This window comes from Chlamydotis macqueenii, chromosome 9, assembly GCF_036417535.1.
Source record: "Chlamydotis macqueenii isolate bChlMac1 chromosome 9, bChlMac1.mat, whole genome shotgun sequence".
Taxonomy (NCBI): Eukaryota; Metazoa; Chordata; class Aves; order Otidiformes; family Otididae; genus Chlamydotis; species Chlamydotis macqueenii.
In genome coordinates this window covers 5,382,875-5,410,660 of record NC_141564.1, presented here as the reverse complement: position 1 = coordinate 5,410,660, position 27,786 = coordinate 5,382,875, and the positions used below count along the sequence as shown (strand labels likewise).

The 27,786-nt window shown below is 40.4% G+C and overlaps 2 protein-coding genes across 21 annotated transcripts in view; one reads left to right on the top strand and one right to left on the bottom strand.

The window, feature by feature from the left end:
• PER2 (period circadian regulator 2) overlaps nucleotides 1-26,773 on the bottom strand; it is a 52,967-nt gene extending 26,194 nt beyond the window's left edge. Inside the window, exons 1-11 of one of the 16 annotated variants that reach the window (XM_086754259.1) lie at nucleotides 26,371-26,418; nucleotides 18,423-18,479; nucleotides 17,347-17,400; nucleotides 15,017-15,269; nucleotides 11,880-12,025; nucleotides 8,660-8,761; nucleotides 6,920-7,394; nucleotides 6,304-6,372; nucleotides 3,064-3,218; nucleotides 2,419-2,540; nucleotides 890-1,091 (exon numbers count right to left, since the gene is read on the bottom strand). In XM_086754259.1, the coding sequence (XP_086610385.1) occupies nucleotides 890-1,091; nucleotides 2,419-2,540; nucleotides 3,064-3,218; nucleotides 6,304-6,372; nucleotides 6,920-7,293 (922 nt within the window). In that variant the 5' untranslated portion in view covers nucleotides 7,294-7,394; nucleotides 8,660-8,761; nucleotides 11,880-12,025; ... (2 more) ...; nucleotides 18,423-18,479; nucleotides 26,371-26,418. Of the gene's footprint in view, nucleotides 1-889; nucleotides 1,092-2,418; nucleotides 2,541-3,063; nucleotides 3,219-3,456; nucleotides 3,644-6,303; nucleotides 6,373-6,919; nucleotides 7,395-8,659; nucleotides 8,762-11,879; nucleotides 12,026-15,016; nucleotides 15,858-17,346; nucleotides 17,401-18,422; nucleotides 18,480-26,370; nucleotides 26,419-26,702 lie in introns of those variants that run through there. The other 15 variants (XM_086754258.1, XM_086754257.1, XM_086754266.1 and 12 more) reach the window with 15 other exon arrangements.
• A 377-nt stretch (nucleotides 26,774-27,150) lies between these two features.
• Nucleotides 27,151-27,786, top strand: part of PGBDF (plakoglobin binding and degradation factor) — an 84,421-nt gene continuing 83,785 nt past the window's right edge. For all 5 annotated transcript variants that reach the window (XR_015259328.1, XR_015259330.1, XR_015259326.1 and 2 more), the window contains exon 1: nucleotides 27,151-27,658. The gene's annotated coding sequence lies outside the window, so the exon portion shown is untranslated. The remainder of the gene's footprint in view (nucleotides 27,659-27,786) is intronic.

Sequence of the window (27,786 nt, the reverse complement as noted above, 5' to 3'; positions counted from 1 at the left end):
GTTTCAGAAAAAAAAACCCAACAACTTGCATAATTGAATAATATCTGTAATTAGGATCACATCATCAGAATTCACCATTGACCCTGTTTTGAGCCAGAGGCTGGACTAGAGAGCTCACAAGGTCCATTCTGACCTGATTTATGTATGCATTACGTAGTATATATTTACTGCTAACTTTTTTCAGATTAAATACGTATAGTTAGCATATAATTAATTGGAATTTCAAGCATTTAGAGCAGACCTTGAAATTCAAGTGTTTGGTTAAAATAGTTGGCAGCTGTTTCTCAGTTCCTAACAGCTGTAGCTACACTGGTTAAACAAGCCCTCCCCCCAAACAAATACCAAGTGCTTGATCCTTCACCATTAGCATGCCTAGCATCATTTTCCTACAGCTAAAAGAACAGATATCATTACACTTGGTGAATGCACAGTGATGGTAGCCGAAGTACATCTTTCTACACTGTAATCAAGGTATCCAGTATTCAAATCATAACCATTTTAAAAGGAAGGAGGTAGAATATTATCCTCCTCGTATCTGAAGAAAAGAAATCTTAAAGAAAAATTGTGGTCAGATTGCTGTTAGAAGTGCAAAGCAAACCCACTAGTCAGCTTGAACACCTGCTTTGTTTTCATTCATCATTTGGATGAAAGGGACACGAGAACCAGTAAACAATGACATTCAGAAGACTTCTAGCCAACACATAAGCCTTGCTGATTTATCAAAGTACATTATACGTCTAGTATTGTTCAGAGATGTTCTAATAACACATCTGTGTTATACCCTCAAAAAGCGATAGTGACGGATGGAAAGATTAAAAATCAGCTCAAGTATTTGCATTTGCATCACTGAAGGAAGGTCACTGAAATATCTGCTGTTGAGACCACTCACCAGCTCTATTGCAAATATTCCATGATGGCAATCTGTATGGCGTAGTAGAAGTATAGAACACGCTAACATCCTGAGGTGCCAAGAACTCCACAAATTTGGCATTTTTAAAATAACCCCTCTTACAGCGCAGAATAGAAGCAGCTTGATCAGAGATGTACAAAATTTTCCCAGTAATCAAAGAAACAGCTACAGCAAACATATCCTAAAAACAAAAATCTCAATATTATTTAAACAGTTTAAAACATTCTTCAATCCACTAGGTATTCCTTACAAAAACACTTCAGATACAGAAGCATTAAGCTCAAAAGAAAAATTAAGGAACTAGTGTTAAACCACATCTGTTTGGAGAGCAATAAAATAAAGTTAATCTGCTTACAAAGTAGACACAGACAATACACTTTTTGAACTATGCAAATAAGAATAATACACTAGCATCTTAATGGGTTACAGGCCCTAAATATCATTGCCTAAAATTTTATGATGCAGAATGAATTTACGAATTAAGAACTAAAGAGCTTCTAGCTATAAAACTGCTTGTGCTTACAGGAACATTTGACATTTATTAATTTCAACTGTTTTGTGAAAGGCTATGTTATCTTGTCCATCCACTGCAAAATGAAAAAAGTGCTCTAAACCACTTTGTTAAATAATGAGTAGAGAGGTGGGGGAGGAGTCCCACACAACCATACACACACTCCATTTGTATCATTTCATGTTGTTTTTCTTCTTGACACAGGAGAGCCTCCTGCGTCATAACCTTCAGTGCTCTCTCCGCTAACACTATACACAAACTTAAGAGCTGTCGTCAGAACACCGGGTTCACAAACTCAGATGCTTCAGATCAATTGAAAAATGTTTATGATATTTGACTGAAGTTCTCAGTTGTACTCTAGACTTCCTATTTATTTTACCTTGTGGGCAATGTTTACTGCTAAAAACTACATTGATCATCACTGCTGTTCTTATCTAGACACAGTGTCACTGGATCACACAGTGAGCCTAAACCAGTTGCAAAGACAAGACAAAGACCACAGAATAGGACACAACACAGTGATTCCAACACTTTTGTCACTTTTCAGTCACACTAACACAAAGAACTAGTGAAACATCAAATAACCCCTACTGATGGATAAGTTGAAACAAGTCAGTGTGCCTTGACTGAAATTTGGAAAGAAACTCTCCAACTTCAGCAGATGTTCTAAAATGAAAACTAACAATGTCTCACAGTGCACTATATCACATGGATGCTGAGATATGTCACACCATTGCCTGTAAGCACAAGGTACAATTCAGAGGAGCAAGGAGTTTAGACTACTAACAGAAAAAAAAAGCTTAGATCAAGATGCTACTGGCAAAGTCTGTCAAAGCTCACAGTTTCTACTCAACATCCCTTGGAAGGCAAAAGCCATCTTCTTCAGCTTATTGGCCTAGCTACCAACTCTTACCTTGTAAAGAGAATGCATGCCTCAGAATTCCAGTTCTAGAAAACATTTTCAATACACACTGTAGACTTGGGTCATCATACTCACCGAGTTTTTCATTATATATTCTGAAGTTATAGTCTCAACTTCTTCCACCGTGTAAGATGACACATTGAGTCCAGCAGGCTGGGATTCATTGATCATCAACAATTGGTAATACTCCTCATTGGCTGCATGAGAGCATTAAACAACTTATATTCAGAATTAAAAATATCATCAATAAATATCTAGCCTGGAAGCAGTAAATGGCCAAAATCTTCTTTGGCATGAGCACAGAATGGGCAGTTGGGAAATCTAGGTACTACTCCAAATTAGTTTTTCCTCGCTAGAGCTTCCTCATCAGTAACCCAAGTAAATTTACCCATCTTAATATATCCATATGTATGTGATCATATACTTTTGGTCTGTTTGACAGTTCAAATAGCATGAGGTTGTAAATTGTTTTCAAATTCTTTTTCTAACTCAACAAAACATCAGTAAAATAAATAGCAAGGATCTAGAGAGCTGCTTTAACTCCCAAAGGAACACAAGTTAACAGAGCCAAAAAGTGGGAACACCATGAAAACATCTGTTTAGAGAAGTTTTGAAACATAATAGACTTAGCTTTACACAGACAACCACATTTAAATTCCTATTTTATATGTTTAATTTTATCCAGGTTGACATTATCTAGGTAGTATCATACTTGATTACCTTTAACTTGTTTAATGCTTTTAAGGGCATATTTCAACGTCGTTAGGACACTAGATTTGCCTTTAATTCTCTTTTCAGAAGGAACATGAGCTTTCAGCTCTTGTAATGTTTTCAGCAATTCCTTTTGTGTTTTGGCTTTAGTGGACTGTTCACTACTGTAAGATTAAAGACAAAAAATAAAATGTCACTTGAATGCTTTAAGTGACACACCATCCTCGTAGAAGCCCAAATATACTCTGACACTTGTCACACAGCTAGCCACATTAACTTTTCCTGTACTTAGTATCAACATCCAGAACTTACAATAATTCTTAAATTAGCTAGAATCATTTAAAACTATTTACCACCACCTGAAGTCTTACTGTAAAATGTACTCTGTATGTGCAACAGTACCTATACCCAAGCACCAGAGAATTATTTTTTTTTTTTGCCAGTCTCCCTTCTCCCTTTTTAGTGGTATTTTCCTTAGTTCCTTTCAAATTCAAACTCATAGAAATGTTCATGGACTTCAAAGGAGAGAAGCAGGAGGTCCATTCAAGTCTTCACCTCCTGTTCGAGCAGGTTCTCATAAGAAAGGTCCCTGAAAAGGGAATGGTAGTGGGAGAGCATCAAGTTAACAAAACAAATGGAGAAATCCTTGGAACAACGTATCCCAGTTAAGCATGGCAATACATTAAATAAGATAAGGAAACTTGACTAAATATGTAGGGGAAAGAATCAGAGGAGGCTGGAGACAGAAACTGCATTCCATTTCTCAGGCACATGTTCAGAAGTGCTGTCTCAGTGTAGAGGGTCAAACTACAAAGATTATCAGTGCCAGTGTCAGAAAGTTATCACCTTCCTTTGCAGTTCCCGATATCTCTCCCCATTATTAAGAGGTGCTGACAAAATCAAAAAGGAAGAGAAAAGAAGGGAAGGGAGGATAACAGAGATGAGTGGCAAGTGGTTAGAAAGCAGTTAAAATGAAAAGTCACGTCTTTCTCACTAGAGTAGATTTTAAAAACTAATCAGTCACAACAATCAAGAGGATTCTAGAGCTTTTCTTAAACCTTCCTGAAAACAAATTATTTCCCATCAAAAGGAAGGTCTTCTCCTACCACCTTATTGTCATGGCTGGTAGTCTCTAAGCGGTTACCCTAAGAACCACTGTACAAACAATAGTCTTGGCAACTGCACTGCCCTGTCTGAAGTGCTCAGTAAAGCAGCTTCAGCTTCCAGGTAATTTGCAATAGGATTTCTGAACATTTTTCTGGGAAGTTTGAGAAGTTCTTCAGGTAGATCAATCATCTGACAGGTGCTGGGTGTATTTCACTGAAAATGCTTGGGAAGTTACAAAGCTGGCTTGTACTAGAGAATACACATTGTTCTTGCTTACATCACAACGCACTATGAGAAACATAGCATTCACTAATCAGTGGTCATTTTGTACTGAGAAATAATGGCAAGGGATAAGACAAAAAGAGTAGAGCACTCCCTTGGGAAACATTATGTTCATGCTTGTGTACAATGTGGCTTGACAGTTTGGACTGATGCAATCAAACAGGGCCTTGTTAATAGAAGAACACTCCACGTTAGCAGTAGGGAAGAAGTGAGAGGGAAAAGATTATGAAATAACTGAGCAAACTGCTGGTTTAGTAGTTTCTGAGTATGCTTTATCAAACTATTCAGACTCTTCTGCAAGAAAATAAGCCTTTCCAAATTAGCCTACAACAAAAGCAAGTCTAGAAGATGGGCCTCCTAGGAAAATAAGTTATACAACTCAAAAATATTTTTCCAAAGATCAGTAGCGTCAGGCACAGCAGCCAACCACAGGGAAGGTGTGACTTGCAGAAGACAGAATAAGCAAGTTCTATAAGGACAAGAGCTTTCCATTTTGCTTTATGTCAACCGTGAATTGAAAAGGAGTCTACAGATATTAAACTAAGTTGTTGGTTGGTGTTGATATTGAATCCAAAGCCCAGTAGTCTTTGAATCAAAGACTAAACCTATAGCTTATCAGCCTATTTTAGTCTTCTCTTTAAAGATCATTCTCTAGGTATACTCAGTCTCCCATTCCCGAAAGATGGTCGGATTCTGCTCTATTACCTTCTAGCACTGTGCCTAACAGCTGAGGAAAACACTGTACCATCTGGATTCCTATTTATTTCTGAGCAGAGAGCTACTAATGAAATTTAAAATAAAGAGGTATCAGAAAAATTGTAGTAAGTAACCGCTCAAAAAATCTTGCAGTGAAGAAAATGGTATCAATGGGAAAGGGAGATTAAGAAATGCCGTTAGTTCACTGTTTCATACTAAGCAACATGAACTTGAGAACACAATTTCCAGCTGAAAATACAGCATGGAACAAGATGTCCAGGGGCCTGAGAGGCAGACACAGAAAATAAGCTCATCAAGCACCAAATGGTGCAAAGGGGTAATTTTAATTTACCACTTCTCTAGGAACTGCATCAGGTAGAAACACTTTTAGGTAGCTACATGTAGATAGGGGTCTTAACATCAATAAGCTATAGCTGGATATCCTTGATCTGCTCAGGATCAGGTTTTGATTTCCTGATCAGAAACTGATTTAAAAAAAACCCAACAAATACAGTAGGGCACTCTGAAGTGTCCAAGATTTGAGCCTTCAATGCCACCAGGTTTCTCAAGGCTATCAGGGTCAGAAGCAGAGTTCATACAGAGGGATTCCTGAAGCTGATGTTGGTTTATCCTTACAGACTTGACGCTTGAATCCTGGCAAATGGAACACAGGAGAGGCAGATGATATGGCTGCTGGACATCAGAACACATCCAACTCATTGGGTGAGTTCTGATGTTAAAACACTACTAGGTTGTCCCCAGGCAAGGGCTTCAGACTAAATTCTGAAGAGCAGAAAACGTAAATGAAAGCTTAAAAAAACAAACAAACAACAATAAAAAAAAAACCCAACACTAAAGCTCAAGCAATATTCAAAGTACACCACAAAAATTAAGTTACGGAGTTAAGCTACGAAATCAAAACAGAGTGAGATGACTTGAAAGGTTATCAGACAACTTGCATGGAACAGCCACAAAAAGCCCTAAATCAACCAAGTGGTTAATAGGACATGCTACTGATTATGGACAGGAAGAGAATCAGAGACAGGATTTCTCATGTACTCCTCCATGTTTAGCCAAAATAAATAAAAAAACCAAAACAGAACACTATTTAGTTTTCAGCATTTAGCATTGCAAATTACTGAAAATATATGCACATTAATTTACCTGCATCCACTGCTAGACTGATTGTGTTCAGAGTTTGCAATCATCAGACTAAATGCATTTGAGCTTGAACTAGAGCAAGGAAAGATATAAAGAGATTAATATTAGGAAACCTAACAAACAACTTCTAGTTCATTTTAGCTTTATAGGTACCCAGAAAAAAAAAATTAAACGCTTCTGCCTGGTACAAAAAATGGCAACTATAGCTGTTACATATTTGTCTAAGAAGGTGGCTCTTACTGTAGCTTTGCTCTGTACACTAAGTTATTATCTAAAAGATTAAAATAGCACAGTTGCTTCCTTACACACAGACTGACACTTTTTGATATACAATTATAGAAGTTGATTTACAAGACAATACATAAATAAGGCCAATTAAACATACAATGATGAGAAGATTCACATGAAGCTGGCCTTGCAGAACACTAGAGACCTTCTCTTTATGAATTATAATATATTACACAATTTACATCATACAAGATTACAAATTAACTAGAACATTCAGCTTCAATCTGAAGGTACACTTTAGACCATAGTTATTATTCAGAAACTAGATTCAAATTGAAAAAGCCTTTAGTGACAAAAATAAAACTGAAATTTATTTAATATTAGCTACTACCTTTTATGACAGTCTGAAGATTCCATGAGCATTGCTGAATCTTTCCCATTTTCATCAGATTCATGGCCATGAGAATCATGTCCACTTGAGTAGTTTTCATTTGTGTCATTTCCACTGAAGTCATTTCCACTGGATCCACTGCTCATTTCAATATCTTCTTGAAGAACTTCATGAGAGTGTTCAGACTTTGTCTGAATTTCTGAATCTTCAGCAATCATCTGGCTATGATTATTTTCAAGTCCAGAATAATCACTCATTTTCTGTTGCTCTTTTAAAGAGAACGACAAAGAAATGTTTTCACTGATACTAGGTTGCTGGTCAGGGTTCTGCTCCTCAGTGCTAGAGTAAAACCCCCTGAACTTGATTGAGTCCATGGGACATTCATTAGAAACACTGCCAAGATCAAGAGCAAATCAAGCCATATTCAGAATTTTCTCTCTGTACAAATTCTGTTTGGAAGTACAGACCCACAAATCTGAGGAGGAAGGGAAGGAAGAAAAAAATTATTTTATTGTTTTCCTTATCTGACAAACTGGCATTCTCACTGACTGATGAAATTAAAAGTGGTTTAATGTGGTTAATACATTCAGCATTAGAACAGTGAAAAGTTTAACTTAAATATAATTGCATATCTAACAATGTTTTATTGTGGAAAAGGTATTTACTGTTTTTAGTAGAAACCCACACAAAAAGAGGAAGTGGAATAAACATGAAAAACTCATTAAAAATTTAAATATTCACTTGTTTTCTATTCTCCTACTTACTACTTGACAATTTTACTGCCTGGATTTGGACAATAGCTATTATTATTTTCAGTGAAACCATTCCCCTGGCTTTCAGTTTACCTTGATAAACAAAAGATTCCATTTACACATTAAAGAATTCCTCAGTTGGTTTAGTGGTGGGGTTTTTTTGTTTGTTTGTTTTAAATACATCATCTTTTTTTTTTCCCCTTAAGATCAGTTCTGCCATTTTGATCAATTCTCCATTTCTTTATTTGTACAAGAGCTACATAGGCAGGCAGACTGAACATACAGTAGAAACAGGGAAACTGAAGTACACAAACCTGCCTATTTATCAACAACAAAATTCTAAGACACAAATAAGCCTCAATAATTTTATCTATGATTACCACTAATTGGAGGGGGGGGGGATTCTGCATTGTTTAGAAAAGTAAACTGAAAACACAACAAATCCCCGCTTTTAAAGTAAATTCCAGTGCACTAGGTTCAAAATCAGAGTGTATACAGAAGTGGATTGAGAACAGACTAATATTGAAGAGTCATTAAAGGCAAAGTACTAGAGAACAGTTCAACTTTATGAATAAAATAAAAATATTTAATCTGACTCCTTTCCTTGTCTATTTCAGCAACCCATAGAGACAACAACATGGCAAAACTATGAACTAAGATTGTCTGAACAATGTAACTCATCAGGGGGGAAAAAGGTTGTTTTTAAAACAGAACCATGTTTGTTTCTTCCTCTTTGTTCCTTTAAAATATTCAAGATTACAATTGTTGACTAATAAGCCTCTAACTACAATAACAAAGTCAATGAAAAAATCTGCAACTAAGTTTAGCTAATATTAACTGCAGCAGCTTCCTTTTAAACACAAGTAAATATAGATATATATTTTTTTAGAAAGCCTGTAACAGAAAATATTAACTTAATATTCATTTAAAACACAGTACTATTCAACTCCCCTTCTCCCACAAAAAAAAATTGAAACTATTTTCTTACCCTTCTAATTGTTGTTTTTCCAGACATTTTACATTTATTTTGAGTTTTTCAGAAGAAAATTCCACTCGTGTCCTCGTTTTGCCACAGTATATGCAAAGATATCTGTTTTCATTTGAAAGAGGAAGTGTAGTTTAAAGACATTCATTTAAGCCATCAGTAATGGTATACAAATATTTTTTCTTTGTAAGATTATTCACTAGTACTTCAATATAGGTAATAATAAAAAACCCCCACTTTAATAGAGTAAAATATACTGACATTTCACTGCTGCATGAATTCATTTCAGGTGTTCTAATCCAGAATAAATAGATATTCTGTTATGCCGTTGTATTGAGCAGTAGTATACAGGCAGTAAAATACACATTAGTAGCTCTAACAGTTTTTTTGGGACTAAGTAAGCCACTTCTGTCTTAAAAATTACATAACTGGAACATGCAATAAAAGAATATTTACCCTTTGATGAAATTCTAGTATTATTTCACAATGGCACATAATTCTGGGGGCCAATGATTAATTAGATCAAATAGTTAATCTCTGATTTAGTCTCTCTGGTAGGTAGAGCTCCCACTTTCACTTGCCTTACTTAGCTAGACATTTTAATGAAGTTCTATCCACTCTCGCTACACATGCTCCTAATGAGCCTGACTGGTTAGTGGTACCCAAGCTACTACCACAGTATCGTGGCCTGTGCTTAACAGTGCAGGGCAAGCCATGACTCATTTTGTCTGAGAGTGACTGAAAACCTCCAAGGACTCAGGAGAGTGAATACAGAAGGCGGCAGTGGGAATACCTACATGGACAGCACATGAGACGATCCTCCTGTTACTGTAAAGGTAAGGAGCATTTTACTAATATGTTAATCTGTTCTCACCCAGGAATTGCTCTTAACACTACTTCAAGTATTACAGAAATAAGAGCATCTGTCTGGTTAAATAACTGAACCCACTCTCAATAAGCCATTTCTCATGTGTCATCGGTACTATTATTTCTCCGAAGGCACTGAGGTTGTAAAGTTCTCTAGAGGATTCAGTGCGTAAAGGTACTCCAGCAAACTACTCAGCTAACAATGGGATAGCTTTTTACCTTCTCTATGAAGGTTAATGGTAACCTTGGAGATCATCTACAGCATTTTGTCCACTTCAAATAAATGCCTTATGCACATTAAAATTACACAAGTTAACCCCATTACTAAAATGACACTTTCAGAAAAAAGACAGACACAGAATCCCAGAAAAGGTCTGACACTTAGGAATTTAACGTGAGATCAAACATTCCTCATACTACATTATGTGCCAAAGGTAGAGGTTTCCTCCTATATTTCTGACCAAACACTACTTAGAAAAATCTTTAGGTACAAGAGGAAAGCATACTGTCATAACTGAAACAACACTGTCTGGTAGTAAACTATGTTATGTGGGGGTTTTTTAAGGGGTATGGAAAAAAAAGTTCTCAAAAAATCCCCCAAATTTGAGCTGATATACTTAAATCCCTTAAAGAAAACTATAGAAATCACTATTGATAGGTTCATAAGCATGAACTGCCAGAAGACAAACTCTTAGTGTAGCCCTAAATTCTCTAAAGATAATTAGCCCAATATTACAGTAATGCATGCATCAGAGAAATTGTGCTATTTATGGGGAGAGCAACAATTGTACCACAGCTTTCCTACTCTGAATGCAAACATTTTGTATTTCACTTTTTAAGCCTGAGAAAGCTCTTCTTCTGATTTCTGAAGCCAAAGAATATTACATATGCCGTAGTATTTTCAAGTCTCAAGAGTTACCTGCAAATTTTTTTTGAAACAACCTTTCCTTGAAAATTATTTCCCCAAAGTCTTTTCTGTAATCTTTGGAAGTTTAAGAGTCACTGAAATTGTGCAACAGCTAGCATATAGAGTCTTACAGTTTGAAACTCTGAGCTGTTAAGCCACTGATGAATAATTTTTTCCACCTCCAAATATCATCCATTGTCTCATCTTCTGTCTTCTTTCCCTGACACCTAGGCTAGCCTCTGACAGGTATTTGTATGAGACTTCAAAAATGCTTCCTTAAGTGGGAGAGAATCATATCCAAAATATAAATATAAGCTGTCCAATAATTTTTGAGGAATTTCCTGTGCATCCTTGAACAATAGCTGAATAATTCAATGTTAGGCAAGATTTCAGGGGCTCAAGAATTGTATTTTTTTTTAAGGAATGAGTTCTAATTAAGAGAATTGCCAACAGAAAAGAAATAGGTACCAGTCTATAGGAGACACCATGTGAATTTTCTTTCTCTTGGTACCTGGTAGAAACTTGTGTCAGGAAACACTAAAGTTGTGCTACTTCTGTCTGTAACTAACAATGTATTGGAGTTTCTGCAGCCTTGCCCACAGTCAGTATCTATACAGTTCCTACAGAATTACAATGATTACAATTTGGAGCCCAAGAACAATGGTGTCAGAATGAGTATCCCAGTAATGGAGAAGATAGAATTTTGACTTTTTTTAAAGGTATCTTTCAAGAGGAATAGGCTCAACTCCTTGAGGTGGAATGGTATTCTTAGGTAAAACTGGAAGATTAATGTCACTGAAGGTCAGTATTGCACAAAATTTCTTCTTTTTCAAAATCTCGAAAGCCTCAGTGTCAGAGGCACATAGCAGAGTAAAGTAATACAGGAATAATAAATAGAAAGGAACAAGAAAAACATTATGATAGGCTTCCAAAAGTTTCTGAGGAAAGAAGGGAGAGGAGTGTTTCTAAAACAAGAGTTTGTATAATAAACAAAACAGCCAAGATCCCCCAAAGTAGCAATGTTAAAACATATCATCAGTTTGGAGAGATCTTCTAAGGGATTGGAACATAAAAAAAAAGAACAGACTGGCAGTTGTCCTACACCGTACTCTGTGCCTGTAATTTTAGATAAAAACTAATGCATCTGGCTAGACAGTTTTACTCTGAGACAGAGGAAGACCTTAAGTGGAATATCTGCATGCATACGCAAGCACCATGCAAACACTTCAGGAGCACAGAGGGTCAGTCATCCCAGGGAGATTAATTAACGTTGATACTAATCTCAGTCAAAATGCCAAATTAAATTGCACATATTCATTCCACTTATATGCTTTAATAAATTTCCAATCAATACCCAAACAAGAATGAAAAGGTAAATGCTAGCGTGCCTTCCCAGTCTGAGGTTCTCTCCTGTTACCACAGTTTGATGAAAGTAATTGCCTCTCATACCAAGTTCAGTAAGCAAGTGCAGTCACGTGGAAACAGAGAAAGAGCTCTTTTAGGTTTGATCTTTAGAGAAGAACATTAAGCCAGTTTTTTCTTTATTTTCCACTCTATCTTTCTCAGCTTTTAAAGGGAGGTTGTCTACTTTGACTCTGTAAATAAAAACATCTTTTTAATTTTAAATTGGCACCAGTTAAGCTTGATTTTAAGGCAGCTGGTTCACAAAAACCATTCCACTCTTCCAGACAGAGCAAATCTCCCAAAGTCACTCTGGCAAAGACTAGAACTCCAAGATCCTGATGCAGCGCATGATGGTGTTACAGTGTTGGTGGATAAGAGATGAGCATCTACCTGGCTTGTGCAAAGCATTTGACATTGACCCACATGACATCCTTGTCTCTGAACTTGAGAGACATGGCTCTGACAGATGGACCATTCAGTGGATAAGGAACTGGCTGTATGGCTATAAGACTTGTAGTCAATGGCTCTATGTCCAAGAGGAGACCAGTAACAAGTTGGTACTTGGGGCTGGTACTGGGACTGGCGCTGTTTAACATCTTTGTCAGTGACACAGATAGCAGGATTGAGTGCACTCTCAGCAAGTCTGCTGACAACACCAAGCTGGGTGGTGCAATCAATGGAGGGAAGGGATGCCATCCAGAGGGTCCTGGACAGGCTGGAGAGGTGGGCCCGTGCAAACCTCATGAAGTTCAATCAGGCCAAGTGCAAGGTCCTGCACCTGGGTCATGGCAATCCCAGGCACAAATACAGGTGAGTAGCCCTAAGAACAAAGACTAGGGTGTGCTGGTGGATAAGAAGCTCAACATGAGCCAGCAATGCACAGTTGCGGCCCAGAAGGCCAACCGCATCCTGGGCTGCATCAAGAGGAGCGTGGCCAGCAGGTCGAGGGAGGTGATTCTCCCCCTCTACTCTGCTTTGGTGAGACCTGACCTACAGTACTGCGTCCAGCTCTGGAGCCCCAACATAAGAAGGACATGGACCTGTTGGAATGACTCCAGAGGAGGGCCACGAAGATGATGAGAGGGCTGGAGCACCTCTCCTATGAGGACAGGCTGAGAGAGTTGGGGCTGTTCAGCCTGGAGAAGAGAAGGCTCTGGGGGCTTATAAGAAAGATGAGGACAGACTTTTTACCAGGGCCTGTTGTGACAGGACAAGGGGTAATGGGTTTAAACTAAAAGAGGGTAGATTCAGACTGGACATCAGGAAAACAGTTTTTATGCTGAGGGTGGTGGAACACTGGCCCAAGGTTGGCCAGAGAGGTGGTGGATGCCCCATCCCTGGAAACATTCCAGGCCAGGTTGGATGGGGATCTGAGCAACCTGATCTGGTTGGAGATGTCCCTGCTCCTTGCCAGGGGGTTGGACTGGATGGCCTTTAAAGGTCCCTTCCAACCCAAACCATTCCATATTTCTATGAGAATTCCACTTAGTACTAAGGACAAGTGTAGGTATTGGTATGCCAAGTCATGTGTGCAGGAAACATCTAGTTATTCATTAGCTACAGTAGCTCCTTTATCATGCAGTAAGACAATGGAAACAGCTGGATAAATGCTTGAAGAAATAATGCTTTTATGTTTTTGAAAAGCCCTCTTAAGTAGGACTGTAGAACACCAAGGAGGCAAATTTCTTTTGAAGCTACAGCATTTAAACTCAAAAATCTTGTGTCAGCAGACATCTGGTTACACTCAGAGAATAGGTTTTTCCAGGTTTCTTTTCACATGGAAAATATCATGTATAGTACTGGCATTTAAAGAATTAAAGTTATCTAATTTAAGAACTGATTAACAGGAAAATATCTGAAGACTTGAGTATAAATTTGCAACTAATATGAACTTACCAATATTCCCAAATAAAGCAAGAGGCACACCACAGTTTATGACTACACTTTAGATATGTGAATATTTGGGGACTCTTAACTGTACTAGCACCAATAGCAGACATTCCTAATGGTCAGGAATTGGTTTTACTGAAGATCTTATCAACAAGAAGAGTTCCATATGTCTTCTGGATGATTGCTTTGCAAAATGATAAAAGTTCTTATTTGTAAGACAAGTAACTAGCAGGGGTTTAATCATATCATGCAGTTTTAGAGAAAATTAAAAATTAACATCTACAATGAATGCATTCTCCCTGTGCAATTAAAACAATAATTAAATGCTTAGTAGTAGCAAAACGTTAGGAAAAAGCATTGAAAAACAAACAATTATCCAAGAAATGACTTCTCTAACTGTACAACTTCACCAGCGATAACATCAAGAGCTTCAGTTTGTGGCAAAAGACAGAACAATTAACAGAATACCTTTACTAGGACACTTTCTAGGAAGGGGGAAAAAAAAAAAAGAAAAAGGATGGCAGTATTCTCAGACTTCACTGTAGGAAAAAATAACCAAATATGCTCAGCTTCCTGCAAGACTTTTTGAATTTAAAAAAAAAATAAACTTGAACTTAAAAAATTCTTACTAGATTCCTCATCTCACTGCAAGTCATCAAAACCAATTTTTGCTCTTAACAAGGAATGAGGTGTAAGTCAATTTTCTACTTACATCAATTAAATTATCAACAACATCTAGAATATCAAAAGTGCTGCCACAAAATCTGAATTTCACAGCATTCATTTCACAATTTTTTTGATAAGGATTCACCTGTCAGTTCAAGAGAATCCTGAACACAGGATTTAAATGGGTTATTAATATCTTTATAAAGGTGATCCTAATTAACCACTGCTACTGCTGCCACTACAACAGAGGAACCAATCAAGACATAGCCATGGTCCAGAGCCATCCATGTGTCACCCTGAATTTACAGCAGCACCTATACAGAAAGAGGTCAGCAAAAGCACCAGGCCAATGCCCTTCCATCCATAGTAAGAAGGCTTCCAACCAGATTGTTCCCTCAGTGAAGAAACTCAAATCTGAATTTAAGAGTAAGTATAGGTTTTGGCTAAAAACCTTTTAGCTTCAAATAAGGTAACTCCTAGTTTATATCCAAAAAATAGTTCTGAAGGAGTATATATATGACTGAAAAAACACAGAACAATATATTTTCTGCATAAGCTCTAGGGGGGACGGGAGGAGAAGTATCTTTCTACTAACATAAATCATAACAATTATGCATGTTTCTTACCTGTTTTTTCTATTAAAAGCTGGTTAAAGTGTTTATCAAGCTCCCTCCCAGCTAGCATCAAAAGCATGAAGTGACTAGGTCCAGAGTGTCCCACATGCATTTATTTCTTGTTTCATCCTCTTCTACTGGAAATCTTTGACCATTAAAGCATCCGGACACCTCTATAACTATAAAATATAAAAGAAATACCTGGGCCCCCCAACAGTGTCCTCTTCAAACAGATACCAGAGAGATGCTCACAGTTATGCCATGCCTATGCAGATAAATGTTGGTTAAACATGAAATTGTCAACCAGCAGAGGAATCAGATACAAGTTTGCATTTTAAACATTTTTGGTCTAAAGTAAGGTCTTATAGAGTTTTAAAATAACAGAATCTTCTACACTAGATAAAATAACCCTTCCAATTCACTACTGGTATGGTATGGTACTAGGCACATAGCCTGCATGGGCTGACACAGCCACTAACAATGAAGGGCCAACCTCTCCAGTAGATAATAAAGAAAAATGTCTGATGTAGTCAACAGGAGCTCCAACTGCTTAAGTAGTTTGGTTAGATTACCATTTTAACACCTGATCTAAATTCATCAGCATTGCTGTAGGCTTACTGTGAACAAAAAGAATTTCCTACGCAGTTAAAAAAATTCAATTCACTGAATCACAGAATGGTTTGACATCAAAAGCAACATCTGGAGGTCATCTTCCAAGTCCCTGTTCAGGCAAAAGTCACCTAGAGCAAGCTGCCCAGGACCACCTCCAGATGACTTCTGAATATCTCCAAGGATGGAGATTCCACAGCCTCTCTGTGTAATCTGCTCCAGTGCTCACTCATCCACCCTCACAGTGGAGGAAGAAAAAAAAAAAACCAAACAAACCTTCAGAAGTGTTTCCTTACACTCAGAAGTCTGTACTAACGAAGTCCATCAACACTACTATTCTTCCTAATAAATACAGTTTCCCAAGAAAGACACTAGGAATTTCAGCATGGAAAAGAAAAATCTGAAAGCTTTTCTATTAAATCGAGGAAACTAAGTCTGTTGGTGTATGCCACTGCCATGTAACACAAAGAAACACTAAAATAAAAATCAGAAGTTCAGAAGACCAACATTTGTGTGGCAAACAGTGACATCACTTTAAGTGCTTCATTTGAATATGCAGAAGGAATGTTTGAAACAGAAATTTGGAAGTGTTCAAATCCCAAGCTAACCATTTTGGAAGACAGCCCATGTTAACATGCCTTAATTTAAAATGCTGCACGTCTACCAACTGTTAAAAGTACATTTGTGTTGGCCAGACTTAAGGAAGAATTTATTCACAACATTCCATTCTGCATAATGTCACAAAGCCAACACGAGTTCTACAAGTCTCAGATTGCGATAGAAATCTGTGTGCATTGGTTCTTTAAATCTTTTGCCTCTGTCTTTATCATAAATTGATAAACCAGGATTTAAGTTATGAGCCCTGCATCTCCAACCACGAGAAGTGTTAGAAATTGCCATATCTGGAGCTACTCGCAGATTTTTCAATTTTTAGCTTGGACACTGAAAATATGGAATGTCTTTCAGCACTTGCTACATCCTGGTTTAAAGACAGCTCTTCTAGTTCCCTCACACTAACTCATCTCCCTGTAATCTATTTTTCTTTAATGGAGTTAAGTTTCTACCTTCACTACTAAAGATCTACAAGAAATTAGCCACAAGGTCTTGCCTGACTATTTAGGAAGTGATGTAGCACTTCTCTAGCTAGATGACCTCCATCAAGACATTTTTCTAGATAAAAAAATAAAAAAGGTTTAACCAAGTCTGGCTTCGAAGAGGACGTTTGCAGTGGCAGCATGTACCATTTTAATTGAGTATCATATTGGCTTCATCTACTTAATGCATTTAGGAAGACATTAAGAAAAAAAAATAAAAAAAAAAACCAGTCTTTGTAAACTACTCAAAATTCTCATGATAAGCCTTTCTAGAATTTAACTGAAAGCTAAGACAAATCTGTGCCAAAACAATTTTTACTCAACATGAAATACAAGTCATTCAAACCAGGCATTTTATTAGTTTGAGTAGAATTAGAGACAGTTAAAACTAATCTTCTGGTTTCCTATTATTTATCAGAGGAAACATACAGGTGACTGAGTATGTCCAAATGCTAGAGAACGAAAAGAGTTCCATGTATGGCATCTCAAGAAGGTCTTTTCCACAGAAGGAAGTCTAATTTTGAATCAGTATACAAAGACTATAGAACTTGTGACAACATTTCCTTTGATATATCTAGCCTAAGCATAGCAGACTTCAAATATTAGAAAAGAATGAACAACCTGCTGTAGGAAACACACCTGTATTACAGGATCTCAACCAAGTTCACTTTCTGTAGAGAAATGAAGTCACAGCTGCAGCATTGAAAAGAGAACGTTGTCAGCTTTAAACACCTATTCAGAACACATTTTCTAGCCATAGAAAAAGAAAGTTTGGGGTTTTTTCAATCATTTAGACTAAGCAGACTTTGTAGTATTAATCTTCAAAATATCAGTTACAATTTCATCTATATTGCAATATTACAGTACTATCCAGAACTGCTGTCCTCCCCTTTCCTGTCTTGGGCCAATATTCTCCCATCATCAGAACACATATAACAAAACCACTTGGATAAATTTTCTTTGCATCACAGATGACATGCCTCCACTGTTCTCCTTTAAACTCTCAGCTGTTTCCCTTTTTTGCTCCAGTAACCATCAACTTCTCTTCACTTTCAAAATATTTCCACAATTCTGTCTATTGTGCTTTCTTAATCCACCGCACATCCCACCTGAGTTGTCATCAGCTTCTCACACATCTAACATAAACATGCACGTCAGTATCTCTGATGCCATATGTTCAACCCCTCAAACAGAGATCAGAATAGTATCGGCCTGTTAGAAAGTAGAGCACAACTGACCAAGCATACTGTTGGAAGCTATGACCTGCTTTCTTAGTCAAAGCTTAGAAGGGTAACATTTTTCTTTCTCCTCCTGAGCTATCATCCTGATTATCTGAGTAACACTAGCTACTTTGTTTTCTGGATCTCAGAATTTTCCTCATCATTAAAATTTCTTGCACCTGCAAGAACAATCAAAAGACTGGAAGTTCTTAATAAACAGCAAACAATGCAGATGTAGCACTTTATACAGAACACTACACTAAATTTCAGTTTCCCAACATTTAGAGAAGCCACATAATTTCTATGTGCTTCATGATTTACACAACCGGTCTTTAGAAATGTAATGCCCTGAGTATCTTTTTATTTTTCAGCATTCTGACATTACAGCTCAAAGGAAGCATACAAAGCAACAACAACAAAAAAAATCAGTTCAGACTCACTGAGAAAGAACTGATATTATAAATCACTTTCTTGGGGACAGCATAAGACACTCACCTTAATGAATGTATTAATCACGAACTTTCCAAATCTGAAAGTATCATCAATATATTCCTATTAAAAAAACCAAAACATCATTTTATAAGCAAGATAAGAAATTATTTATGAAACATAAATCAGTTCCATTTAATAACACAATACAAGTCCTACCATGTAAAATACATATTCCACAGAGGAAGAACAGTTATAAAGACTACAAATACAAAGTGATAGGAAATGCAAAAAAAAAAATTTACTGATAAAAGTATTTACTGTTATTGTAGCTTAACTTCTAAATTGGTTCCTTGAGCAATGCTCAGAATCACTTTTCACTGAATTCTGTTCCCCTTACAAACATAAGAAACTCTCCAAAATTCTATCTTGATGACCCTTATTTATTGTCAGAACATTGTTTAGATAATACAGATATCAATACAGTGTATTTCCAAATCAACCATTCACTCCTCTGAGAACATACAAGCTGAAGAGTAAGTATCATCTAGTATAACATTTGGGATCACATACTTGAACTCAAGTTATGTTTCTTCTTCCACAGATTACAATCTTAAAACATTTCACCATCAAAATACAAATTCGAAATTAGCCTTAGCAGATGAAAAACTCTGAAGAGAGCTAATTCAACTGAGCTAAAGTATTGACAAAAAGACCAAGACTAGTTCCATATTCCAAAACACAAGTTAAAGCAAAAGCTGTTCCCAGCTTACTAAAACTTATGCTTCTTATATTTATATCTCGTTAAAATAAATAAATAAATATATAAAACACAGAAAGAAGCTTCCTTAGCTATGTCCCAGAGGGCCAAACAGGAAAAAATAAATCCTTCGGTCCTCAAGCAATGATTCCTAAATGGACTCAAGCTTATGTCACCAGTCGCTTTATTCCTGAAGCACCCACAGCACTACTATTAATTAACTTCCTTCCAGTTTTAGATTGGTTTTGTTGTTTTTAAAGCTGCTTATTCTCCCTGTGGAGTAACTACTAGCAAAAAGTTAGCCTGAGGTAACAACAAAGTCAACTCAGTTTTACTATGAATAGCATGGTACCAGCACATTGTTGATTTTATCAACCTTACCTCATGGAGGGTCAATCTCACCTGTGCTGTGCTGACCAACCTGGGCCAGCTTCAGATTCACCATTTGCTTTTTTGTAACTAAAAGAAGCTGAGTATCAAAGTAATCTCCCCCTACAAAAATAGTCAGAGCTGCTCCTCCATTGTCTAGGAGGAATTGTTCTCTTTTCTGCCAGACCAGAAGCAAAGCTTATTTTACCCTTTCAGGTAATTACTCCATGTTCTGTTAAGACCATCACTTGTGCTAAAGTATCCACAGTGGATCTAGACTGATCATCCCCGAAAGCCAAGATAAACTGTCTTTCTCAGGTTTATTCCTTCACCTTGAATAGTAAGTCATGGCCCAGAGCTCAGTTTAGTTGCCAACAGGTTGGCTATTTGCCATAAAGAGAAAAAAAAAAAAAAAAAGAAAAAAAGAAAGGGGGAAAAAAAAAAAAAAAAAAAGAGTGGGCACAGACAGATACCCCTGACAGACAAGATTATCGCAGCCTGTGCCAAGACATCTTGTGAAAAAATTAAACACAGGCTCCTTTACCTGCCCTATGCTAATTTCTAGACACCTTTCCTTCCAGTCTTACAACAAGTACCTTCTTAAAGGTGAACTAAAATTCTTTGTATTAATTGTGAATTTGAAACTACATTTGATTTTCTTTGTAAATAGGAAACCCTATTTTCTTCCTGAGTAGAACTGGAGAAATTATGAAGCAAGAGATCAGTACTCAGAATTCTTTAATATTTGCATTTGGAAACTCTTGTAGTTTTTGAACAAAATAACAAAAATTATACATTTGAGGAAGTGTCACAGAAAGGAGGGAAAAATTATCACACTCCACCATGCAGTCATATACTTCACTTTTATTATAGGTGAAACTACATCTGAAGTATCAACAACACCATATTTCAACTTTAGTATTTGTTGTTGTCTCCATATTTGCATGTTTACCACTCCCCTCCCTTAAAAAAAAAAATTCACCATGAGGCATTACATTTACAAAAGTTTCAGGTTAATGCTGCTTTTTAGACATTGTTGCCATTCAAACTCAGTTAAAGATTTCAGTCAGAATGAAAGTCCTATTCTGGAAGACTCTATGCCAAATAAACTTTCTGACTATTACTAATACGGCCCCCACTGCATCAGTAACACACTCCACAAAGTGTGGTGACCTAACACGATGTACTTGTCCTATGAGTTGGTTCTGTTAGTACTGAGAAATAAGAGCTCGAGTCACAGAGGAACTCATGGTCAAGACGTAAATCAAATAATTGCTTTATATACTGAAGATCTTTGTACAATTAAAGAAACTAAGTAGCACAAACATAAAAGTACACAGAATCAGATCAAGCACAAGAACCATGCTAAGATACAAACGCTGCAAGGAACAAGGAGGACAGCAAGCAAAATCAACAAAAAAAGAGAAGCAGTGGACATCCTCACTGTTTCATCTTGTCTCCCTGAGCTGCAATTACGAAAAATTACAGGTGTTATTTAACAGTGAAGTGCCTCTGTTTTAGGACAGGATGTTTGAAAGGCAGTATAGCTTTGGTTCTACTTCTAAAAAGCCAGTTCTACTTTTAAAAAGCCACCTGTGTGAGGAAATGTATAACTATTAGATCTGTAAGAAAAATCAAGCATTTAGAATTACCATAGTACGCTCAAAGAGAGCTGGAAGTAAAACCCCAGTGTCTTTCCCAGACATTCTGACGTATAAATGAGCTCTCTTTCCCACTACCATATCTTTTCAGGATGAACATTGGTACCACTTGCACCGAACTTCTGCAGCCTGCTGACACAATCTGCAGATAACCTCCTACTCTTGCCCCAAGAAACATGCTCTCTCTGTATTTCAGTCCACTTGTCATGTAAACAGCATGTTGAGTCTCTACCCCTTCAGCACCCTGAATAAAGTTTTGCTTTCTATTGGAAGAAAATCAAGGAAAAAGGAAAGTCATACTCCGTGATTATGTATCTATCTCAAGGAAGGTAAATTTAGCCTCATTTCTTGTGTCCTACAAGCAAAGTTGTCTAAATTAGACTACCAAAATAAGTCAGAGAAACCAGAAGGCTCCTGTAGGACTACCACACACTACTTCAGCAGCAGCTAAAAACATCTGTACAAAAACTTTTCTTGACCTTACAATAGCTTTCACACACACAAAAAATTTCTCATAACCTTATTTGAATATGTGGATAAGCAGAGAAAATATGCTCTTCAGAACCACTGCCAGTGCAACTTGCATGAAACTTAGTACACTGCTGCTGTCCCTCAGGAACTCTTCAAGAGGGAGAGAGGACCACACAAGAGGACTCTGTACTGACTTGGTATACAAGTCCCGTGCAGGCATTCAGACAAAGACCCTATCTACACTGAAAGGATAACCTTAGAAATCCAAAACAGAAGCCTGATATGCCCATGTTCCAGCACTGCTGGCAGGCAGAGTACAAGCACGCTGCACAAGCATGCCTGGCGATCTACTAAGCCACTTACTCGAGTACCAGATCACTGGTATGCTCAGGCATGTGGATTCCCATGTGTTTGGGTGCTTTCCTACTACACATGGTTGCTGGCTCACTGTCAGCATGAGCATAACATGCTCTGAAGAATAGCTTCAGAGCCTCTCCACAGCCTTTCTAGACATACCCAAACCATCTGACCCTTCTTCATTTTGGTCTTCTCTGTCATACTGTATTTCACAAAAGCGGCCTGGGGCCACAAGAAATCCCAGCAACGGATCACAAAATCAATAGCCCATGAAGTCTGTTTTTGCCTTCTCTCTGCCTTCTCTTTTCCCACGCCCTTTAAACATACTTCACAGAAGAAAGTTTATCACCTGTAGCCAGAAAGAAAAAAAAACAACAAAAAACCAAAACAAAACAAAAAACCAAACCACCACCAAAACCCACTCTAGGTGTCAGAAAGTGGCATTGTTCTTTACTAATCAACAACTAGCAAGTTAAAGCTTTGCCTTACTACCAACAGCACATGCAATATTAACAGCCTGCCCCTGCTACAGCAGTGGTTAAGTTTAAGGCAGCAGTTAAAGCAGGAGAGGGGACAGACACCTTTTACACAGTACACAAATCATCAGCGCCATTACTTTCAAGACCATTTTCTGCATCCAACCTCATCTGTAGCCAAAAGTGCAAGTCAAAGTCCTTCAGAGTAATAAAATTGTATCACAAAGAATAATATAGGTATTAATGGACTCATTTGCCGCTCAGTGCTTGACAAGCTAGGTTAACATAGTAACTATTCAAGCAGTTTAAAACTTGTACAATAGGGATATAACTGGATGTGGAAAGTATGAATGCAGCAAGCCAGCCCAGTTAAAAAATCTCTGTAATCCACCATCCTTGTAGAGGAATTCTAGGCCATGCAACCAAAACTGGACACAAAAATTCCTTTTCAGAAACACCTGATTATCTAGTAATTACGATGTGGTAACATTATGAGTGTAATACAGCGTCTACAGGACATTCATGCCAAGTATTACACAACACCTTGCTAAGAACATGATGTTCCCTTTTAACATAGGCCAACCATAGCAACCCTATATAAAACACTACAGTTGATCTAGACTAGTGATAATTTACTTGTTCAACTGGCTAGTGGTAATCTACTTGCTTTTAAAACACACCAAATATACCTCATCCCACAGTAACTTGCTCGTATGCTTATACTTTAAGGAGTTAAAAATGCTTTTGCACAGTAAAGCATGTTTTAATATTGTAAAGATGTTAGAGAAATAAGGGTGTGGCAAGAACCCAGGAAAAAGAAAATTGTTTTATCAGTCTGTATCTAAACCAAACACCTCCTGGTCATAATAAAGTCTGAGGTAGAAGAAAAATCCAGAACTCTACTTCCAAACAGTTTGCCCATTTCACTCTGTTATCATACTACAGCTAAACTTCATCAAAATCTCAGTTTCCTAAACACAAAAAAAACCTACCACCAACCAACCGAAAAAAAACCAAACCAAACCAAAAAAAACACCCCAGTGATTCTTCACAGGGGAAATCTATTACCATAAAAACCTATTGTCCAGGAACAGGCTTAAGTAAGTGAATTTGACAAACTGAGTTGTTAACTATTTTAATCTTATGACTTGGGAAAAAAAAATGGAAGAGTAAGGTATTACACCAAGAGCTGCCACAATATGCTACCTCTTTAATGCCTCTTTGTGGAAATCCAAAAGGAATAAGAGTAAGCTGTAAAAATGAAGATTACAACAATTCCTACCAACTGACAAATAAACACAAAGCTCAGCAAAACTATGTAGTCTTTGGATGATAAATGAAACCAGGAAACTCGCTGAATCTGAAGAAAGCATACAAAAGTCAAAAATCCTGTTTTCTGTGCTTTTATGTTCTGGACTAGGTCAAGCTGAACCGCACTTTACCTTTTCACAGTGCAAGACAGGCCACGCTCTTTCCCTGCAGTGTTGGACAGTTATGTCAAGTACACAGCTAAAGCATTCTACCTTCTCCCTTGAAATAAACACCCGGAACGGCCAAAACCCCACCAAAATGGAAGGATATTACTTTTTTCTTCTACTCCAGGCCAAAGGTCCTCTCTTTTCCATTAGGTCTTACTAGTGAGGCCAGCAACCTCCACAGTCCAGAACAAGGACTCCACACCTCAGGACAGTGCCCTAATCACAAGGCTAACAGCAAGCCTTGTATGAAGCGAGGACATGGTCCAGTTCTCCAGTGAAGCTTCCTCGCTTTGCAGAAATAATGCAAGTTTCAGTAAGAAGGGGCAAAAAGAAAGACCACAAGAACATGCAAACACACACAAGCATAAGCAAGAATGAACTTAATCTTACAGTGCAACAATGTGGGCACTGTCCCTAACATGAATTAAATCTTAGGCCCTGCTCCCAAATATTGTATTCAAGAGCCACTGTGTAAAGTAAATAAACAGCACTGTGCCCAAGGCTGAGATGATCAAGGACGCATACAGACACAGAGGCACCCTAGAAGGTATGAAGAGTTTTGAGTTTCAAGTTCAATGCCCTCAAAGCAGCTAATATACAATAGCATCTGTTACGGAATTAGGCCACACCGTAGAGGCCTTAGCTGTCAGCTACATATCCTTAGGTTTTATCAGCAACCCTACATTATCAAAGCTAACCATTTGCATTCAAATAGATATTCCTCACTGCCATCATTGTGATTAATTCAGATTTTACCTGGATAATAAGAAAAAGCCAACTCCAAAAGACAGCTGCAGGCTTGACCAATGTTACCTAACCAACTAACATTAACTGTCATGTGTAAACAAGCTCTGTGGTTGAAATGATACTGGCAACTTGAAACAGTTTCTCTCCGTATTAAGTCAGTTTTTACCTCTACTTTTGACTTGACCAGACAATCTTATCACTAGAATCATTGCAGAATTTCCAACTTTTCCCCTTTACTTGTAAATATGTAAGCGGTAGCTATTCAATCTCAGACATACAAGATTAAACCTTAATTTTGGAAAAGAGCCTTAAATTTGGAAAAAAAGACCATCTAAAAGCATAAACCAACATATTTCTTCAAAATCCTTCATATGTTCTGCCTCAGCCAAGTTACAGTTTCACTGGAAGATGATTTCAAAGTGCTTCAGTTTCCAAGTACCACAGACATCACACTGGCCTCCTGGGGGGCTTCTGAAGCTCTTGCAGTACACAGAGAAATGCTGTACCCTATCCTAACCTATGACAAAAAGTCAGTTGCAAAGTGTCAGCTTGACTGTTACCATACTGCTCATCAATTTGCATGTAACTGTACTTACATAAACTGTTTTGTAATCATGCATGTAATAGCATGCAACTAATGTCAACAGCAGCACGGCCACAGGGTCTCAAGAAACAAAGCGTCCTTGCAACTACAGGCAGCACAAAAAAGGAACCCACAGCACCTGTTGCCTACTCTACCTGTAGCTCAGACATCTCAGTAGCGTGCTGAGGCTCTGTTACTCACAGCCACACAGCTCCTCACGTGAAAACAGCCGCCCAGCCCGCTGGCCTACAGCGCGGTCCCCTCAGGAGGGGGGCGGCGGAGCGCGGAGCCGCGGTGCACGCTCACCGGACCGGGCCACGTGTGTTCCCCAAAGGTGCCACCCGCGTCTATTTTCGCTCCCTCCAAACCCCAGCCCTGACCTTTCGCACAGATGCGGCCTCAGCCCGCGCCCCGCAACCGCCAGGGACGCCAGAGCGGAGCCCCGCGCCAGCGCCGAGGGACCGGCCCCGCCGATACCGGACCCCCGCCAGGGAGTCACCGCCGCCCCGCCGCGCTCCTCCTCCACACCGGCCCAACCGTCGCCACGGGACGGAGGCGGGCGGGAGGCACTGCCGCCTCCTCTCGCTCCGAGAGAGGCCGGGAGGAGCAGGGGCCGCCGCCGTCCCTCGCGTCCCGGCCCCACACGGGCGAGGGGGCCGCTCCGCACTCAGCCCCGGAGCCCCCCACCCCGCGACCCGGTCCAAGGAGGGCGTCAAAGCCGGCACCGGCGCGCGCCCCCTTCCCCGCTACGGTCTGAGATGGGAAGTGGGGGCGGAGGGGGGCGTGTCAGAGCAGCCCCCTCCCCGGTCTGAAGGGGGCCCCTCTCACACCCGCCGCCCCCCCGGCGGGCCCGGGGGAAGCAGCCGGCCGGACCCTGCCGTGCCGCCCGCCCTGCCCCGTCTCCCCGGCAACTGGAGAGCCCCGGCGCGCGGGGGTTACGTAACCCCGGCCCGGCGGGCGGAGGGGGGGGGGGGGAGGGAGGGAGGGAGAGAGAGAAAGAGAGGCGGCAGCCCCTCTGTCCCCCACGGCTGCTACCCACTACCGCCACCACCAAGACCCCCCCCCCAGCCGCGGCCAACCACGAAAAGAGCGCCCGAGGAAACCCGACTCACCGCGCACACCACATCCACCCGCCCCAGCGCAGCCCGGCACCGACTTCATACAGGCAGAAACGTGACTGAGCCCGGAGAGCCCGCCCCGCCCGCGCTACCATTGGCCACGGGCGCGTGACGCCAACAGGAGACAGCAGCGGGGGCGGGGCGCGCGCTTCCCCCATTGGCGGCGCCGGACGCCGCTCATTTTACATAAGCCTCACGTGTGGCACCATGTTTCCACCGGCAGCCACGATCGCCTCCGAACCTGCCCCGCCAGCCCGCCCCTCCCCCCCCCCCCGATCCCCTCCCCCGCCGTGGACGCGTCCCCGCGCCGCCACCGGAGCACTCACCGCCCGCGCGGGGCGCCGCACTGCCGCTGCCTTCCCGCCGCAGCCGCTCCGCTCCCGCCCGTGCTGCCCCTCCGCCGCCGGACCGAAGGGCCGAGGAGGGCAGAGGTTACATCACGCCTGAGGCAAGCGCCTCCGCCCCGCCCCTTCGGAGCCGCCCGTGACGTCGGCGCGCCCGCCTGCCCGCTCGGCCAGCGCGCGGGAGGCCGTTGGCCGCTGGGCCCCGCGCGCGCTCGCCCACCCGCTGGGCCGGCGCGCGGGAGGCCGTTGGCGGCCGGGCCCCGCGCGTGCTCGCTCTCCCGCCGGGCCGGCGCGCGGGAGGCCGTTGGCGGCCGTGCCGCGCGCGCGCTCGCTCTCTGGCTGAGGCGGGGCGGGGCGCGCGGCCCGGCCGCCAACGGCCGCAGCGCGCGCTTGGCCCCGCTGAGGGGAGAAGCGAAAGGGCGGGGCGCGTTGCCCGGGAGCGTCGCGCGCAGCGCCCGCAGACCCCGTCCCGCCCGCCGAACCCGCTCTGAGGCGGATCGGGAAGCGCTGCCGCCCTGCCGGCGGGAAGAGGCCGCTCTGGAAGAGGCTCATGAGCGCCGCCGACCGCGAGCGGCCTGGCGGGATCCCGAGCTGAGGGGAGAGGGAAACCGACCCCGCCTCCCGGTGAGAGGACATTAACGCGCTGCTGGCGGTGTGGAGGCAGCAGCTGGAACCCTCGGAGATGGCCTGGCGGGGCTAGGTTCTCTTACATAAGGGAGGAGCGCCCGTATCCCGTTTCCTGGTGTTGCCAGCCCTGCTGGGTGCACGCCCTGAAGTTTCGAAACTGACCCCGTGTAGTGTTCAGGAGTTGCCGGGTCACAAACCAAAGTGCAGGACAGGCGAGTTATAGAGCTTCACCTTTCTCCAGCACCATCCAGTTAGCACCCGTTTGAATAACTACAAAAATGGTTATACTGAGAGTTTCCGAGGCGTTAAAGGTATGTACTGTTCTCTTGTGGAAAACTAGTTCCCGATATGCTAGTAACTTTGTGATTACTTTCCATTCCAAATGTGTAAGAAACAATTTCTCATATTTATTGCAAAAAAAAAAAAATCTATCTTTTCC